The 20,127-nt window shown below is 39.8% G+C and overlaps 1 protein-coding gene across 1 annotated transcript in view; it reads right to left on the bottom strand.

Annotated features, from left to right (window-relative positions):
- The window catches only part of CATSPERB (cation channel sperm associated auxiliary subunit beta), a 120,045-nt gene that overhangs the window by 34,886 nt on the left and 65,032 nt on the right, over positions 1 to 20,127 (bottom strand). The window contains exon 18 of the mRNA XM_084791578.1: positions 15,549 to 15,742. Coding sequence (XP_084647704.1) covers positions 15,549 to 15,742 — 194 coding nt within the window. The remainder of the gene's footprint in view (positions 1 to 15,548; positions 15,743 to 20,127) is intronic.

The following is a 20,127-nucleotide window of genomic DNA, read 5'->3' as shown; positions in this document are numbered from 1 at the left end:
GGTCTGGTTCCCACAGGCTACATGGTGGTTGGGTCACAACCATTTGTAGGTCTATTTCCAGGGGACTCAACAGCCTCCTCTGACTTCTGCATGTGCTGCATGCATAATGCAGTACACATATGCAAACAAATCATGCATAAAAATCAGCTAGAAGACATAAACCTGAAAAATATTTTCAGCAGGAAGAAAATAAGAATCTTCCTTCTCTCCCTTCCTTTCTCTTTCTTTACCTCTATTTCCCTTCCTTTCTTTTGTTTTTTTCTTTGTAATTTGTCAATAATGAATACTTATACTTCAAATTTAAAAGAAATAAATTAGATTTTCTAATGTGTATTATTGTTTTGGTTGTATGTATAAAAATGCACCACTTACATGATGGTTCTGACAGAGACAGAAGAGGATGTCAGATCCTCTGGGACTGTATTTACATATGGCTGTGAGCCACTATGTGAGTGCTTAGAATCAAACATGGGTCTTTTTAAAGAGCAACACATTCTCTTAAGTGCTGAGTCACTTTCCTGGCCCTGGATTTCAAATTAAAAAGGAGAAGACAGAGGAATATGATCCTGAGGCTTGCCTTGGCTATGTGGTAAGAAACATATGAGAGATGGTAGTAGAGGAGAATATTTGAGGTACTGATATTTAATACAATTAAAAATAATTTTAAAAATTAATTATATTAATGTTCTAAATTTAATTGTAAATGTTACATGGACAGGAAAGAGATGAGAATGGTTAATAAGATGTTCAAAATAAATTTATAGAATTGATATTACCATTTTCAGGACTTACTATATATCTGCAGTCATTCTGACTGTGTGATTTTTGGGGAAGACCAAAACCTTAAGGAAATTGAAAAGAAAATCTAGAAATAAACTCACATAAATACTGTCAATAATCCCTGAGAAAGAAGCAAAGGAAGTTGAAGGAGAAAGGATAGCCTTTTCTTTGTTGGAACACTAGGACATGCATAAGCAAAGAAATGACTTAAAGGAAGAATTTACAAGTTCATAAAATTTAGTCAAAATGCATCATAAATCTAGATGTGAAAGGCCACAGTTACAAATGGTTCAGGGAAAACTGAATGTCCACATACAGAAGAATGAAATTAGACCTTCATATCATGTTACACACAAATTATATCCAAATAGATGCAAACTTCAATTTAAAACCTGAAACACTAAAGCTTCCAGAAAGAAAATAGACAAAACTAAAGAAAACATAGTCAGTACCTTACAAAATAAGGTGGAAGAAAAGACTTTCTGAATAGGATTCCATTTGTCTAGTTATTAAGGACAACAAATGACAAGTGGGACTGTGTAAAACTAAAACCTTCTGTGCAACTAAGGAAAAAAAACAAGTGAAGAAAAACCCCACAGAATGGGATTCTTAGTCAGTTGTGTATCTGATAGAGGATTAGTATCAAGAATATACAAAAATTCAATAACCAAATAGCTAAAGAAATAAATGACCGAATTAAAACATGGGCTAGGAATCTAAACAGAGTTCTCAATAGAACAAATAAAAATGACAAAAAAAACCCCAACCAAACAAAACTCTCAAAAAGTGTTCATCATGAGTCTTAGCAAGATGGCAGTGATGAAGATGCACAGTGTATGATCTGCAGGGAAAAGACCAGGGACTCTACTGGGAGCCATGAACAGTAGGAGCTGGGGATCACTGGGTGAGAGAGATCTGCACAGTGCAGACCACAGGCGGGTCTGACCTCTGTTCATCCAGTAACCCATGGAGTGCATTCCCTAGAGCCTGGACCAGAGCCTGCCTGAGAGCTGCATGCTGTGACCTTGCTCTGCAGCATGAGCTCAGTATATGGGACTGAACTCCTGCCAGTGAAGCATCAGAGCTCCTGGCCTAGGGAAATCTAGGAGAAATGGGTGGATCTGTCCTCAGATCCCCCACCTACCCCACTCCAGACCACAGAAAACCCAGGTGGCACACAGGGGCCTAGACAGTTGTGGACACGTTGTCCAGCCACAGCAGCACTGTCTGACTGGAGCCAGGCAGGAGCCTAGCTGCCATCCACAGAGGACTGTCCTGGCACAATTGATCACAACAGACCCAGCCTAGCCAGGCTCCACAGCCTAGCAGGGAATCACACAATCTCAGGAGAGGCTGGGCAGGCTGGAGGTGATAGGGCAGAAATTTAGCCAACCAACAACAATCAGAAGGCACAGTAGCTGCTCTCTCCCTGGCAGGCAAACCTAGACTCCACTGCCTGGTGGGAGCAGGCAGAAACATAAACAACTACTAGAAGCCAGCAGGGGTTCAGACATTCTAGGGTGATCTGAGCCTAGGACGCAAAGCCCCAGGGCCCGAGGGCAGGGTATTCAATGCTCAGCCAAAGACAGGATAAATGGCTCTACAGACACTACCTCAAACTGATACTGGAGCTGCAGAGCACCAGTACCTACCTCGGCTGACCTATTTGGGAGCCCCGGTGTGGAGGAAAGTCACTAGGAGCCAAAACCAGGTCACCTGCATGTCCCAGGGAAGAGGTCCCTGATCCCCACAGGCAAAGGCCCTCGACCTATAATCACTCACCAACAAACTGCAGGAAGATACAGCCAAACAGGTGGAAGACATAAAAGAGGCCTATAGAAAGGCACTGGAAGAAATTCAGGAAAATACAATCCGATGAAGGAAATCAATAAAACCGTTCAAGATCTGAAGATGATAATGGAAACAATGATAAAGGCACAGACAGAAGAAAAACGGAAATAAGAGAGCTTAGAGAAAAAAGCAAGCAGCACAGAGGTGAGCTTCTCTAACAGAATCCAAGAGATGGAGGAACAAATCTTGGGACTAGAAGATACAATCATAGATCCTGGAGCAACCATCAAAGAAAAGGCTAAATCTAAAAAATTCCTGACACAAAACATCCAAGACTTCAAAGACACCATGCAAAGATGAAACCTGAGGGTAATAGGCATTGATGAAAGAGAAGATGCCAGGCTCCAAGGCCCAGGAAAATATTTTCAACAAAATCATAGAAGAAAATATCCCCAATTTATTTATTTATTTAAAAAATTTTTTATGTATTTTTATTAATTTATTCATATTACATCTCAGTTGTTAGCCCATCCCTTGTATCCTCCCATTCCTCCCTTCCTCCCACTTCCCCCCTATGTCTCCCTCCTACTCCCCTCCCCTATGTCTGTGTCTGAGGGGGACCTCCTCCCCCTGTATATGCTCATAGGGTATCAAGTCTCTCCTTGGTGACCTATTATCCTTCCTCTGAGTGCCACCAGGCATCTCCATCCAAGGGCCATGTTCAAATGTGGAATATCCCCAATTTAAAGAAGGAGATGTTTATAAACATACAAGAGGCCTACAGAACACCAAATAGGATAGGCCAGAAAAGAAAAACTTCCTGTCATATAATAATCAAAACACAAAATATACAGAACAAAGAAAAATATTAAATGGCAAGGGGGAAGGACCCCTAGTAACATATAATGGCAAACCTATCAGAAGTACACCCGATTTATCAGCAGAGACCATAAAAGCCAGAAGGGCCTGGAAAGAAGTCCTGCAAACCCTCAGAGACCACAGATGCCAGGTTAGACTACTATACCCAGTGAAATTACCAATAACCATTGATGGAGAAAACAAGATATTCTATGACAAAAACAAATTCAATCAGTACCTATCCAGAAATATGGCTTTACAGAAGTTACTAAAAGGAAAACTCTACCCCAAAGGGACAAGCTACAATATTACACTGGAAATAGATAAATACATTGTTGCAAAAACACAATAACACAAACACTCTATTGCAATCAACATCAAAATCAAGAGAATTAACAGTCAATGCTCATTAATATCTCTCAATATCAGTGGTCTTAATTCTCCAATAAAAAGACACAGACTAACTGAATGGATGCTTATACAAGATCCAACATTCTTTCACTTTCAAGAAACACATCCTAGCCACAAGGATAGACATTACCTCAGGGTAAAAGGCTAGAAAAAGTTATTCCAAGCAAACAGTCACAAGAAGTAAACTGGTTTAGCCATTCTAATATCTAATAAAATAGACCTTCAACAAAAATTAATCAAAAAGGACAAGGAAGGACACTTCATACTCATCAAAGGTAAAGTCTACCAAAATGACATCACAATTCTGAACATCTTCATTCCCATCATAAGAGTGCCCACATTTGTAAAAGAACTGTTAACAAAGCTTAAGCCACACATCAATTCCCACACTTTAATGGTGGGAGACTTCAACGCCCCACTTTGACCAAAGGATAGGCCATTGAAACAGAAACTAAACCGAGAAACAATGAAGTAATGTCATGAAGTAAATGGATCTAACAGATGTCTCCAGAACTTTTCACTCAAACACAAAGGACTATACTTTCTTCTCAGCACCTCATGGAACCTTCTCCAAAATTGATCACATTGTAGGTCACAAAGCAAGCTTCAACAGATACAAGAGGATTGAAATAATATCTTTTATCCTATCAGATCATCATGGTCTAAAACTGGACTTCAACAACAGCAGAAATAACAAAAAGCCTACACATACATAGAAACTAAACAACTCTCTACTTAATGACACCTGGGTCAAGGAAGAAATAAAGAACGAAATTAAGGACTTCTTAAAATTCAATGAAAGTAAAGGAACAAGATACTCAAATTTTTGGGACACATTGAAAGCAGTGCTAAGAGGAAAATTCATAGCATTAAGTGCCTTTATAAAGAAATTGGAAACATCCCACATAGGCAAGTTAACGACACATCTGGAAGCCCTAGGAAAAAAAGAAGTGGAAACACCCAAGAGGAGTAGATGTCTGGAAATAATCAAACTCAGGGCTGAAATCAATAAATTAGAAACAAAGAGAACAATTCAAAGAATCAACAAAACCAGGAGCCGGTTCTTTGAGAACATCAACAAGATAGACAAACCGTTAGCCAAACTAACTAAAAGGCATAGTGACACTGTCTAAATCAACAAAATCAGAAATGAAAAGGGAGACTAACAACAGACACTGAAGATATACAAAGAATCATAAGATCCAACTTCAAAGGCGTATATGCCACAAAATTTGAAAATCTATTCCAAGCAAATGGCCACAAGAAAAAAGCTGGTGTATCCATTCTAATATCTAATAAAATAGACTTTCAACCAAAATTAATAAAAAAGGACAAGGAAGGACACTTCATACTCATCAAAGGTAAAGTCTACCAAGAAGACATCACAATTTTGAACAGCTATGCTCCCAATACAAGGGCATCCACATTTGTAAAAGAACTATTAACAAGGCTTAAACCACTCATTTATCCCCACACACTAATAGTGGGAGAGTTCAACACCCCACTTTCACAAAAGGATAGGTCTTTGAATAAAAAACTAAGCCGGGAAATAACTTCATTAACCAACATCATGAATCAAATGGATCTAACCAATATCTACAGAACTTTTCACCCAAACGCAAAGGATTATACCTTCTTCTTAGTACCCCATGGAACGTTCTCTAAAATTGATCACATAGTAGGTCACGAAGCAAGCCTGCCTCAACAGATACAAGAGGATTGAAATAATATCTTGTATCCTATCAGATCACCAAGGTCTTAGGCTGGACTTCAACAACAACCCAAACAACAAAAAACCTACACACACATGGAAACTAAACAACTCTCTGCTTAATGACACCTGGGTCAAAAAAGAAATAAAGAACTTCCTGAAATTCAATGAAAATGAAGGAACAACATACCCAAATTTGTGGGACACAATGAAGGCTGTGGTAAGTGGAAAATTCATAGCACTAATTGCCTTTAGAAAGAAAATGGAAACATCCCACATAAACAACTTATATGACACATCCGGCAGCCCTAGAAAGAAAGAAGCAGAAACACTCAAGAGGAGTAGACGTCTGGAAATAATCAAACTCAGGGCTGAAATCAATAAATTAGAAACAAAGAGAACAATTCAAAAAAATCAACAAAACCAAGAGCTGGTTCTTTGAGAAAATTAACAAGATAGACAACCCGCTAGCCAAACTAACTAAAAGACAGAGAGACACTATCCAAATCAACAAAATTAGAAATGAAAAGGGAGACATAACAACAGGCACCGAAGAAATAAAAAGAATCATAAGAACGTTAAAGGCTTTTATACCACAAAATTTGAAAATCTAAGGGAAATGGACAATTTTCTCGACCGATTCCGTTTGCCAAAATTGGATCAAGATCAGATACATAAATTAAATAGCCCTATTTCACCTATAGAAATAGAAGCAATCATTGATAGTCTCCCAACCAAAAAAAAAAAAAAAAAACAAAAACAAAAACAAAAAACAAAACAAAACAAAAAAAAAACCCAGGGCCAGATGGCTTCAGTGCAAAATTCTACCAGACCTTCAAAGAGGAGCTAATACCAATACTCTTCAAGCTACTCCAAAAGATAGAAATGAGTGGAACATTAACAAATTCTTTCTATGAGGCCATAATCACATTGATACCTAAACCTCACAAAGACCCAAAAAAGAAAGAGAATTTCAGACCAATTTCTCTTATGAACATTGATGCAAAAATACTCAATAAATTACTTGCAAACAAAATACAAGAACATATCAAAGACATCATTCACCATGACCAGGTAGGCTTCATTCCAGGCATGCAGGGATGGATTAACATATGGAAATCCATCAATGTAATCCACCATATAAACAAACTGAAAGAGAAAAACCACATGGTCATCTCCTTAGATGCAGAAAAAGCATTCGACAAAACCCAACACCCATTCATGTTTAAAGTTCTGGAGAGATCAGGAATACAAGGCACATACCTAAACATAATAAAGGCTATATGCAGCAAGCCAATATCCAACATTAAACTAAATGGAGAGATACTCAAGGAAATCCCTCTAAAATCGGAGACCAGACAAGGCTGCCCACTCTCTCCATATCTCTTGAAGTTCTAGGCAGAGCAATAAGACATCAAAAGGAGATCAAGGGGACCCAAATGGGAAAGGAAGAAGTCAAATTATCCCTATTTGCAGATGATATGATAGTGTATATAAGCCTCTGAAATTCCACCAGAGAACTCCTACAGCTGATAAATACCTTCAGCAAATTGGCTGGATACAAAAATTAACTCAAAACGTCAGTAGCTTTCCTATATACAAATGACAAACAGGCAGAGGGAGAAATTAGGAAAACTACATACACCCTTCATGATAGCCATAAGCAATATAAAATATCTAGGAGCAACTTTAACAAAGCAAGTGAAGGACTTGTTTGAAAAAAAAACTTTAAATCTCTGAAGAAAGAGACTGAAGATGACATCAGAAGATGGAGGGATCTACCTTGTTCATGTATCGGGAGAATTAACATAGTAGAAATGGCCATCTTACCAAAGGCAATTTACAGATTCAATGCAATCCCTATCAAAATACATACAGAATACTTTGAAGATCTTGAAAGATCAATTCTCAACTTCATATGGAGAAACAAAAAGCCCAGAATAGCAAAAACAATCCTATACAATAAAAGATCCTCCGGAGGAATCTCCATACCTGATCTCAAGCTGTACTATAGAGCAACAGTAATTAAAACAGCATGGTACTGGCACAGAAATAGGCTGGTGGATCAATGGAATTGAATTGAAGATCCAGAGATGAAACCACACACATTTGGTCACTTGATTTTTGACAAAGAAGCTAAATCTATTCAATGGAAAAACGATAGCATCTCCAATAAATGGTGCTGGTCTAAGTGGATGTCTACATGTAGAAAAATGCAATTAGACCTATATTTGTCACCATGTACAAAACTCAAGTCCAGTGGATTAAAGACCTCAACATAAAACCAGAGACATTAACCCAGTTAGAGGAAAACATGGGGAAGAGCCTGGAACACATTGGCATTGGAGAAAACTTCCTGAATAGAACACAAAAGCCCAGACCTTAAGGTCAACAATTAATAAATGGGACCTCATAGGCTGAGAAGCTTCTGTAAGGCCAGACACACTGTCAGCAGAACAAAGCGACAGCCTTCAGATTGGGAAAAGATCTTCACCAACCCTACATCTGACAAAGGTCTAATATCCAAAATATATAAAGAATTCAAGAAATTAAACACCACCAAACCAAATAACCCAATTGAGAAATGGGGCTCAGAACTAAACAGAGAATTCTCAACAGAGGAATATCATATGGCTGAGAAACACTTAAAAGAAATGCTTAACCTTCTTAGTCATCAGAGAAATGCAAATCAAAACAAGACTGGGATTCCTCTTACACTCATCAGAAGGGCTAAGATAAAAAATTCAAGCAACGTCACATGCTGGCAAGGATGTGGAGAAAGGGAATGCAAACTAGTACAACCACTTTGGAAATCTATCTGGTGCTATCTCAGAAAATAGGGAATAGGGCTTCCTCAAGACTCCTTGGAATATACCCAGAAGATGCTCCAGCACACAACAGAGACATATGCTCAATTATGTTCATAGCAGCCTTATTCATAATAGCCAGAACATGGAAACAACCCAAGTGCCCCTCAGTAGAAGAATGGATAAAAAAAAACCTGTGGTACATTTACACTATGGAATACTACTCAGCTATTAAAAACAAGGAAATCCTGAAATTTGTGGACAAATGGATTGAACTAGAAATGATCATAATGAGTGAGTTCATCCAGAAGCAAAAAGAGTCAAATGGTATATACTCACTTATATTGAGACACTAGCCCAAGGGGCATGTCCCATGAAAGTCTTCACTTACTAGGAAAGTGGATCAGAGTGGAGGACATCCTCTTGGGACTTTAGGTGTGAGAAGCATGGGAGAATGGGGAAATAGAAGGATCCAGAGGGTCCTAGAAACCTACAGGAAAAACATTATGATGCACGGAGCTGGGTTAGGGGTCCTGCTCAAACTATGGCACCAGCCAAGGACAATAGATGCAGTAAACTTCAAACCCCTACCCAGATCTAGCCAATGGGCAGGGACATTCTCCACCATTGAGTGGAGAGTAAGGTCTGACTTTCATGTGAAGTCTGGTGCCCCATATTTGACCACGTCCCCTGAATGGGGAGACCTGTGGCACTCAGAGGAAGGATAGCAGGCTACCAAGAAGAGACTTGATACCCTATGAGCATATACAGGGGGAGGAGGTCCCCCTCAGTCACAGACATAGGGGAGGGGAGTAGGGGGGAAGCGGGAGGTAGGGAGGAATGGGAGGATACAAGGGATGTGCTAACAATTGAGATGTAATATGAATAAATTAATAATAATGATTTTTAATAGAAACTTAAAAAAAAGAAAATGGAACCATTTTTTTCTGATATATCCAAGCAACACATCTTACCATCAAGAATAGGCATCACCATGCACAAAACTCAAGTCCAAGTGGATAAAAGATCTCAACCTAAAACCAGAGACATTAACCCAGTTAGAGGAAAAAGTGGGGAAGAGTCTGGAACACATAGGCACAGGAGACAACTTCCTGAACAGAACACCAACAGCCCAGGCCTTAACATCAACAATTAATAAATGGGACCTCATGAGGCTGAGAAGCTTCTGTAAGGCAGGTGACACTGTCAAGAGAACAAAGCGACAGCCTACAGACTGGGAAGAGATCTTCACCAACCCTTCATCTGACAAAGGTCTAATATCCAAAATATATAAAGAGCTCAAGAAATTAAACACCACCAAACCAAATAACCCAATAGAGAAATGGGGCACAGAACTAAACAGAGAATTCTCAACAGAGGAATATCAAATGGCTGAGAAACACTTAAAGAAATGCTCAACCTCCTTAGTCATCAGAGAAATGCAAATCAAAACGACACTGAGATTCCATCTTACACCCATCAGAACAGCTAAGATCAATAACTCAACTGACACCACATGCTGGCGAGGGTGTGGAGAAAGAGGAACACTCCTTCAGTGCTGGTGGGAATGCAAACTAGTATAACCACTTTGGAAAGCTATCTGGCGCTTTCTCAGAAAAATGGGAATAGGGCTTCCTCAAGACCCAGCTATTCCACTCCTTGGAATATACCCAGAAGATACACTACCACACAACAGGGACATATGCTCAACCATGTTCATAGCTGCCTTATTCATAATAGCCAGAACATGGAAACAACCTATGTGTCCCTCAGTAGAAGAATGGATAAAGAAACTGTGGTACATATACACTATAAAATACTACTCAGCTATTAAAAACAAGGAATTTCCAAAATTTGTGGACAAATGGATTGAACTAGAAATTGTTATAATGGGTGAGTTCACACAGAAGCAAAAAGAGCTAAATGGTATATACTCACTTATATCGAGACGCTAGTCCAAGGTGTACATCCCCATGAAAAACTGTATCTACCAAGAAAGTGGGTAAGAGGGGAGGACATCCTATTGAGACTTTAGGTGTGAGAAGCCTGGGAGAATGAGGAACTAGAAGGATCCAGGGGGTCCTGGAAAACTACAGGCGAGTCTAGGCCCTGGGGTCCTCTGCAAACTATGGCAACAGTCAAGGAAAATATAGGCAGTAAACCTTGAACCCCTACCCAGATCTAGCCGACGGACAGGACATTCCCCACTGTTGAGTGGAGAAGGAGATCTGACTTTCACACAAACTCTGGTGCCCCATATTTGACCATGTTCCTTGGATGGAGATGCCTGGTGGCACTCAGAGGAAGGATAATAGGTCACCAAGGAGAGACTTGATACCCTATGAGCATATACAGGGGGAGGAGGTCCCCCTCAGACACAGACATAGGGGAGGGGAGTAGGGGGGAAGTGGGAGGAAGGGAGGAATGGGAGGATACAAGGGATGGGCTAATAACAGAGATGTAATATGAATAAATTAATAAAAAAAGAAAAAAAAAGAATAGGCATCACTTCAAGAAAAAATGATGGAAAAGGTATTCCTGATAAATGTACCCCCAAAGAGGCAGATACTGGCATTTTCTATTATTAACTATCAGACAAAATATAGTTCAAACTGAAAATAATCAGAGAGATAGTGAAGGACACTACATATTCATAAAAGGAAAAATACACCAAGATGGTATGACAATTCTAAGCATTTATACAAGTTACACAGAGCATCCAAGCTTACTAAAGAAATACTGCCATAGTTAAAATCACATACTGACCCTCAGTCTGTGGTTGTGGGTGACTTAAACACCTCATTCTCACCAATAGACAGGGCATCCAGACAAAACCTAAACAGAGAAATGCTAGAGATAAATATCATAAATCAAGTGAGCCAGTCAGACTTATACAGGCCATTTCTTCTTAGTAGCTCATGGAACATTCTCCAAAACTGGCCACATACAAAGCAAGTCTCAACAGATACAAGAAAACTGCAATAGTACCGTGAATCCTATTCAGACTACCATGGGTTAAAGATGGGTACCAACAACAAGAGAAAGCACACAAACTCATGGAAACTAACTCACTACTGAATGAAACATGGGCCAGACTGATATCAAGAATAAAATCTAAAACTTTTTAGAACTGAATGAAAATGAAAACACAACATACCCAAACCTATGGGACTCAATGAAGGATTTGTTAGAGGGAAGTTCATACTACTACTCGCCTCCATAAAAAAAAAATTGAAGAGACCTCATATTAGTAACTTATTGGCACGTATGAAAGTTCTAGAACAACAAGAAGAAATAACACCCAAAGAGAATAGACAGCAATAAATAACTAACCCCAGCACTGAAATCAATAACTGAAAGCTGGAGAAAGAAGGCCCAAAATATATGCAATATATTGTTATGAAGAAGCAAAGAGGAAGCCAGAATAGGAGGATTGAAAAGGGGTGAGAATGCAAGAGAAGGGTAAAAGGAGGGCATAACGAAGGGATAACTAACACCAAAGTTCACTTAAGAAAACATACAGAAACCAACGACTGCTCCCAAAATATATTTATATATAAAATGAATCTAAATGGAGTCACCAAATAATAAGGAAGACAGTGTTCCAATGAGATATCTTATGCCATCATGGAAACCTTCAGTGGCAGGAATGAGTTACATCTCATTGAGTTTTTGGCCAAAAGGGCCCATGGAAAGCCTCAAACAGCACAGGCTATTTCCAAGGCTATATTTGCTCTCCACAAACTGATTGATGGTGAGGCCCTTAATCTATCTCACTGAGCATAGAAGAGTCAAGTTGGTCTCTAACTAGAAGCTGCATGCCTACTGATGGGTGCTCATGGCACTAGAAAGTACTCTGCATGCTTGGTACCAGAGGACAAATGTAATTATCAACCCAAGCTAGAAGGCCTGCGATCTACAACAGTGATCTGTATGTAAGATGTACTGGAACAGTAGTGGCACAAATATTACGGAATTAATTAACCACATTCTCATTGAATTTAAAGAACAGTCTATGAGATGGAACCCATGCCTGACACTGCTGAAGTGGGGGAGAAACTGACACTAGGTAGGACATGGGCCTTGGGGAAAGAACAATACTATTACTCTGCTAAAGGAAAACATAGCAATAAAATGATTTTAAATAACATTTGTCTATACCCATGTATCAGTGCCCCACTCATGCCTCATTTCATACCCAGGAACGGTTGGGTTATATAAAACAAACTCAATGGTATTTTTGTAGAATTTTTGTCTTATTTTGCTTCATTTGGCCATTTTTCATCTTATTGGTCTCTTGATTGCATTATTGGTTTCTGTTTGTGGGAGAGCATTGCGTGCTTATGGGAGAGAAGGAAGGAGGAAGAAACAGTAAGAGAGAGAGAAGGAGAGGGAGAGAGGGAGAGAGGGAGAGAGGGAGGGAGGGAGAGGGAGAGAGAGAGAGGGAGGGAGAGAGGGAGGGAGGGAGAGAGGGAGGGAGGGAGGGAGAGAGGGAGGGAGGGAGGGAGAGAGGGAGGGAGGGAGAGAGGGAGGGAGGGAGAGAGAGAGAGAGAGAGAGGGAGAGAGGGAGGGAGAGGGAGGGAGGGAGAGAGAGAGAATAAAAATGGGAGAATGGAGTGGTGGTGACAATCTGGAAAGAATTTGGGGGTGAGGAAACATGACCAGAATATATTTTATGATTTTTTTTTCAGTAAAAAAGAAAAGCAAAACAGGTTCTTGCTATGTCGCTGAGGCTCATCTCAAATTTGTGATTCTCCTGTCCCAGGAGAGAACCACATGCTGGCTTCATATATACGATATTCATTCTTCTTCTCTCTCTTTTTACCTCTCTCTGTGTGTACTTCAGATTGAACCTGGATAGGTGTGCATCCTTGGCAGGTGCAGGTTTGGCAACTGGATAAGTTGTAGGAGCCTAAAGTTTAACACAATCTTCCCCCGGAAGACTTGTCTTCAGCTGGTTCCTCTGTGACCTCTCTATATCACATTGTCAACTCACAAGAGAGGAAGTGATCTTGTTCAAAGGGAGGTTAGATCAGGTTACTTCCTAGGGAACCCCTTTAATGTTTTCTCTGTTACTCAGAGTAAAAGCTAAATCCTTTATTAAATTACGGAAATTAATTATGTGTCATTGTGTGTGTTTATGTAGGTGACTGTAGGTGACCTCAGAGAGCAGAGGCATTGAATCCCCTGGAGTTGGAGCTCCTGACTGTACTGAGTGACTGAGGCTGGTGCTAAGGACAAACTTGGATATTCCACAAAAGCAGTATCTACTTTTAATCATTGAGAGCCACCTACCTAACCCAAAGCTGATTCCCTCCTGATGTACATCTATCAGATAATGATTAGAAATAGAAGTATCCTTTATGACAGAGATTCAAATTTTTGTTTTGTTTTGTTTTCGTTTTTCAAGACAAGGGTTTTTCTACGTAGCCCTGAGTGTCCTGGACTCACTCCATAGACCAGCCTGGCCTCGAACTCACAGAGATCTGCCCATCTATGCCTCCTAAGTGCTGTGAGTAAAGCTGTGTGGCACCACTGCCCAGTCCAAGTATATTTTTATTACTTTGGGACACAGTTGTCATAATCTTTGAAAATATTGACATAAAGTCTCAGTATACATCCCTGGCTAGCTTGGAACTTGATATGTATACCAGATTTGCCTGAAACTCACAAAGATCTGCCTGCCTCTGCCTCCTACATGTTAGGATTAGAGGTATTGCATCATCATTACTGACTTCTTTAAAAAATTTTAACAATTATTACTTTCAAAATGTATTTTTGATTAACACAGAAATCCCATTTTCCCTTACTTCTTTTGAGCAGTTTAAGAAAAATAAGTGTCACTGTAGTAAATAATAAACAATACTATTAAGAATGTGCTAATAAAGTTGGAGATACATTTTATTGTATTTTCAACAACTGATGCTGCAACTTAAGTATCTATAAATTTTGGTTGATTGACAGTTGGACTAGAATTTGAGAGTAGGGATAGCATAATGGCAGAAGAGTGCTTGCCTGCATATAAAAGGCTTTAAGTTCAATCTTCAGCACAGCACCATACACACACATATATGCATATATGCATAAAAACACATACACATATATACACACATGCACGTACACACATATATACACATATACACACATACATACTTATACACATGCACACACATACACACATAAACATATAGACACATACATACACATACACATACACACATACACATATACATACACACATACACGTACACACAAAACCACATATACATACATATGCACATATATATATACATAGACATACACAAACATACATATACATAAGCACACAGATACACATATACATATACATGCACACAGATACACACATACATACAAATGTACACATACACATATACACATATATACACACATGACACAGACACACACACGTACACATATAAATATATATACACACATACATACTATAGTAGAAAATATAAAAATATTTAATTATGTTTTATTATTAAATTAGCTTATAATTATGATAGCAGTGTTACCTAACCCATTATCTTAATCAATAAAAGACAGAGACACCTGCTGTATTTTAGAATACATCTTATTTTACCTGGGGCTGGGCAGATATTACCCACTCAAACTTCCTTCCATTATCTCCCACGTCATCTGCTTTAATCACTGATGTCTGGGCTCTTTCCCATCCACAGTCCTAAAACACTTGCTCATGTTGGTCATCTGGGCCGCTTCTTCCCGTGTGGAACTTCAGAGCCCATGTGGCTCTTTCCTATCTCATGGGGATTATGTTTCTTCTTTGTCCTCAGGTACCTCTCTCCTACCCAAGGGCCTTCCGTCTCCAAGGCACCTGAACTTTCACTCCACCCCTTCCTTCTGCTCTGCCCAGGGGTAGGCCTTTTATTGGTCAAACATGGAGGCAAACTTATACATCAGTACTTGTGATATGTGACAGATTGCTCATAAATAGTAAGAATTTTGGGGGGCAAGGAATTAACAAATACAGAGCACCAGACCATGCCATAGCACATACACAGACCCACACACATATGCATACATACACACACACACACACACACACACACACACACACACACACAAAGTTAAAAGCTATTTTATGAAGTCTTCCTAAAAGGTAACTTCATTTTTTCAAATTATCAGAGTTAGATTATGTTTATACTTACCTTTTGATTCAAGACTAAGAATGTAGGAAGAGTTTCCAATACTTGAAATGGAAAGAGCACTAGATAAGGAAGGGCTTTCACTCTTGTCCTCCATCGCAAAAGGGTTTATTAGTTCTGCAACCAGTGAACTATAAAATCCCAAAGGACCGCTGGTATGGTGATACACTGCTATAATGTCAGCAAGTCCACTTTTACTAAAAGCAAACCAACAAACATAAAAAGTATGGATATCCAAGTAGCTTAAATAAGTAAGCATAGTAACATAATTTGCAAATAAAATATATCAATGTCAGGATTGATGAGAGTAATATTCCAGCTAACAAATGACTATTTGGCCAACAGTTGTTTAAACTTTTTAGCTGTCAACAAAGTGACATATACAACATAATTTTTCATACTGCAAGTGAGAGAAAGTTATCTATCTGCCTATCACTATCTACCAAAATTTCATCTATCATCTCTCATCTGTATCTAACTTCTCTATCTCTACCATCTATCTATCTTCTATATATCAATCATCTATATCTGTCTGTCTGTCTATCATCTTATCTATCCTCTGTCATCTATCTATCTATCTATCTATCTATCTATCTATCTATCTATCTTCTTTTTAGTGCTGGGGATCAAACCTAGAACTTCATGAGTAACAGGCAAAGACTCTACCTTTAGACACATCCCTACCTACAAATATTTTGAAACGTCAGCACTCAGCAGAGATGATACTTATAGGGAAATAGATGTACATTCACTCCTGGTATATTTTTAAGTTGAGACAAGTTTCCTAGAAAGCAACTTGACACTTCTCATTTGAATGAAAAACAGGACAAAACAAAACCTGAGGACTTGACTGCTCCTGGGTCTGGTGGAGGAAAAAGTTTACTGTAGACAAGAGGAAAAGACTAGCCAGGGGCATCTGGAAGAGTGCTGAGTGAATAGAAGGCCCAGGTTGAGAGAGAAGAGGGAGGGAGAAAAGGCAGTAAGGAAAGGTAGAGAGGGCTTATAATACTAGCCTTGGGGAGACAGATTCAGGCAGATTCCTGCATGTGTGCATGCATGCATGCATGCATGAATACACACTCATGCGCATGTGCACGCATGCACACACACACAGAGGCAGATGGCAAGTAAGTACAGAAAGAGCAACACATCACACATCACCAGGGAACTGGAAATAAATAACAACAACAACAACCGAAGAACAAAACCCCAAACACTAACAATGCCAAATGCTGGTAAAGACATGAAAGAAATTCTGATCCAGTCTTGGTAGGAATGTAGAAAAGTATGAGGATTTAGGTAGTTTCTTTTCACTCAAACATTTATCATATGCAATACTCCTAGGTATTTATTTACCTAAGTGAATTGAAAAGATATGTCTATACCAAAACCTGCATATAGATACAAATAGAAACTTGTTCATTGGGAGCAGCTGGAATGTCTTTCAGTTGGTGACTAGGCTGGAGTTGGGGTTAGCATTTGAAAGCACTGGCTGCTCTTCTAAAGGGCCTGGTTTGCTTCCTAATGTTGGCCTTTGCTACTCAGATGGGAAGGAGTCCTGGGACTCAGGGGCTCAGGAAACACACAACTCTGAAGCCTAGGAACACACAGCTCTGAAGCGGGACAGTGTCGCAAGGGAAGGCTGTCATGAGTTGCGGGAGCCCAGGAACCACACAGCTCTGAAAGGAAGCTTCCTCAACAGGGGCCTTGCAGCTCCCAGGGGAGGGGATCCCCAGCTGAGCAGAGGGTCTCTGGAGCCTCAGCCCCAATCTTTTTTTCAGGCTTTGAAGCTCCCAGGGGAAGGGAATCCCAGGCAAACTTAGGAGCTCATGAGCCTCAGATCTGCTCCTTTTTCACTTCTTCTCTTCTGGGCTTCTTCCAAGAGAGAGTCAGACCAGGCAGCAAATCTCAGAGATTTATTGGAGAGACAAATGCAGGGAGAGTAGGGTGGGATCCAGAAGTAGCTACCTCTGCTCCCAGGAGAAGGCAGCAGAGAACTTAGCAGACACAGTCTTTATACAGGGTTTTGTTTTGTTTTGTTTGTTTGTTTGTTTGTTTAGGTGGAAGAGCTTTCTAGGGCAGAGATTTCCAGAGTGAGGATTGGTGGGATTTCAAGTTCTGGGTTGGAGGAGCTCACTAAGGGATTGGTGGGTTTTCTTGCTCAGGGATTGGTGTTTTGTTTTTTGTTTGTTTGTTTCTGTTTTGTTGTTGTTGTTGTTGTTGAGGGGGCTTTTTGTTCTGACTTTTCACCTAAAATTAGCATAATCTGGGGAGTGGCCTACTGAGGGGCTGGAGATGGCCTTTGTGACAGTTACAGAGGCTGGAAATGCCATCATGACAGTTGAGAGGTGTCAAGGAGGGCCTATTGATGCCTCAAGGGGTCTACACAGACTTGAACTCTCAGCTTAACAAGCAACTTTCCTCAACTAAACTGTGAACTTATCCTGAGGGGCTAGACTCCTGGTCCTGGTCGCTGGCTGACAACACCAGACCATGTAAAGCTCCCTGCCTCAGGGGAATGGCTAATTTATATATTGTTGCCATAGAGGTGGCACTTGATGGAACTCATAGACTCTGCTCCAGCTGGACACCTACCACTCTGCTCCAGCTGGACACCCACCACCTGGTTCCCCAGTTCCCTGTCAGCAGCAGCCTCAGCTGAGGCTTTGGGTGGCTTCATTCAGATTCTCAGTTTCTCCAGGTGTCTGATCTCAGGTCCCAGGGCTGTGGAAATTTAGTTTCAGCTGCTTCAGAATTCCAAGGTGTTGTTGTCTGGAGATACAGAGAGACCAGCAGCAGAGGCTAAAGATAGGTGCATCCCTGTCAGGGACCACAGAAGCTGGACCCTGTGGAGCTTAGGAGCAGAAGAAGGGGGAACCCAGGAAAGGATGTAGGGGGAGCCCAGAAGGAAAAGTTGAAGTGGCACATCCTGCCTGCTGGAGCTCTCCAGGCAGGAACCTGGGCACTTTCCTAATAAGAATGCAGCATTTACAATGTATATAAAGTTATAAAGGGAGTCCACTGCGGAGAAGGCTTTCCTTGTTCCTTAAATCTGCCTGAATATCAGCACCCAGCATTTACATGGAAGCTCACAAGCATCTGTGACTCCAGTTCCAGGGCATCCAATGCTTTCTCTGGCCTTATATGTGGTCTTCTATGAGCACTGCATGCACGTGTTGCACAGATGTGCATGCAGGCAAAATGCCCACACATAAAATAATAACAGTAACTTAAAAATGGGTAGTTATGTTAAAGGTTGTTCAAACACTGGAATACCATTCATCAGTAAATAACTATCAAGCCATGAGAAGATAGTAGGTATCTCTTTTGATTTTTTTAATTAAAATATAATTAATTCACTTATCACTTTCTGTTCCTCCCATGTCTGCTCCTTCCTTCCTTATCTTACACTCTTTAAAATGCATTACCTATTTTCCTCTAATTATGTATGTATATATTTCAGTTAAATGTGAGCCAGTGATGTAGCCAGCACACACTTATAACTGGCCAAAGGGCTGATAAGAAATGAATATTGCTGTGACATAGTGGAGCAATGCTCATCTCTAAATGAGAAAACAAACACCTGAGCTGTGCCTCCTCCCTAAGTCTCAGGGAACATTGTGGAACAGAGGGATGGAAAGGATGTAAGAGCCAGAGAAAGGGGTAAAGTATTGTAGGATTCTCTGTTCTCTGGACATAAAATGGGCTGTTGCTCCCTTGAAGTTACTGCAATTGTGATTCTTCACAAGAGACTCTTACAAAAGCAAGCCTACTAATGTTCCTTTAAGATAATGATGGAGAACACAGAATTCTGAGGCCCCTCTCTGTCCCTAAGACTTGACAGAAGCATTGCTTGGTCATTCTACAATCTGAAGGGAATGGAAATAACTTTCTAGAAAAAGAAGTTTTCAACTTGAGCTGCTACTTTGAGTCTTCATTACCTTATGAGGACTGCCATGCCACATAAATCTTATGCTCGGTAAAATTGTGTGCTTTGCTTCTGCTTATGTCAGTTTAATTCTAGACCCAGATATGAACTATTCCTAAAAAGGCAGAGATAAAATTTTTCCTCTACTAAAATATATTCACTGTAATTGGCTGTATAAGTGGCTTTATTCCCAGGACATAGTGTAAACTTCAATCAATTTCCAAAAGCAAACATAGAAAATTACTGTCCTAAGATTATTCTAGAAAACAATATCATGAGGTTTTATTGTCTTTTAATGGACCATAAAATACTTAAAAGGCAAAGAATATATGTGAAAACATGTAGAAAAACTTTATTTTTGAACATAGATGCTAAAGTTCTAAATGTTAGCTAAGTCATAAGTACATGATAGCCAACACAGAAAGACAAGGAGAGAAACATTAAGTCCACAATGTGATTCACAGTAGTCATCAAAATTAAAGGATGAAATTGTATGATTAGCTTAACATATGTTAAAAATAATCAAAACCTAAATATTTAAATCTTTGACAACTATGTGTTTCATGCTGCATGACATGGAACTAGTAACTCAACTTGGGACCTTCTGCAAGAGCAGTGTGAGATCTTAACTACTAAGCCATCTCTTTAGCCTCA

Source organism: Acomys minous (assembly GCF_964271855.1).
Source record: "Acomys minous genome assembly, chromosome: 8".
In the NCBI taxonomy this organism is placed as follows: Eukaryota; Metazoa; Chordata; class Mammalia; order Rodentia; family Muridae; genus Acomys; species Acomys minous.
The sequence above is the reverse complement of the archived record's forward strand: the minus strand, read 5'-3'. Positions and strand labels throughout refer to the sequence as shown.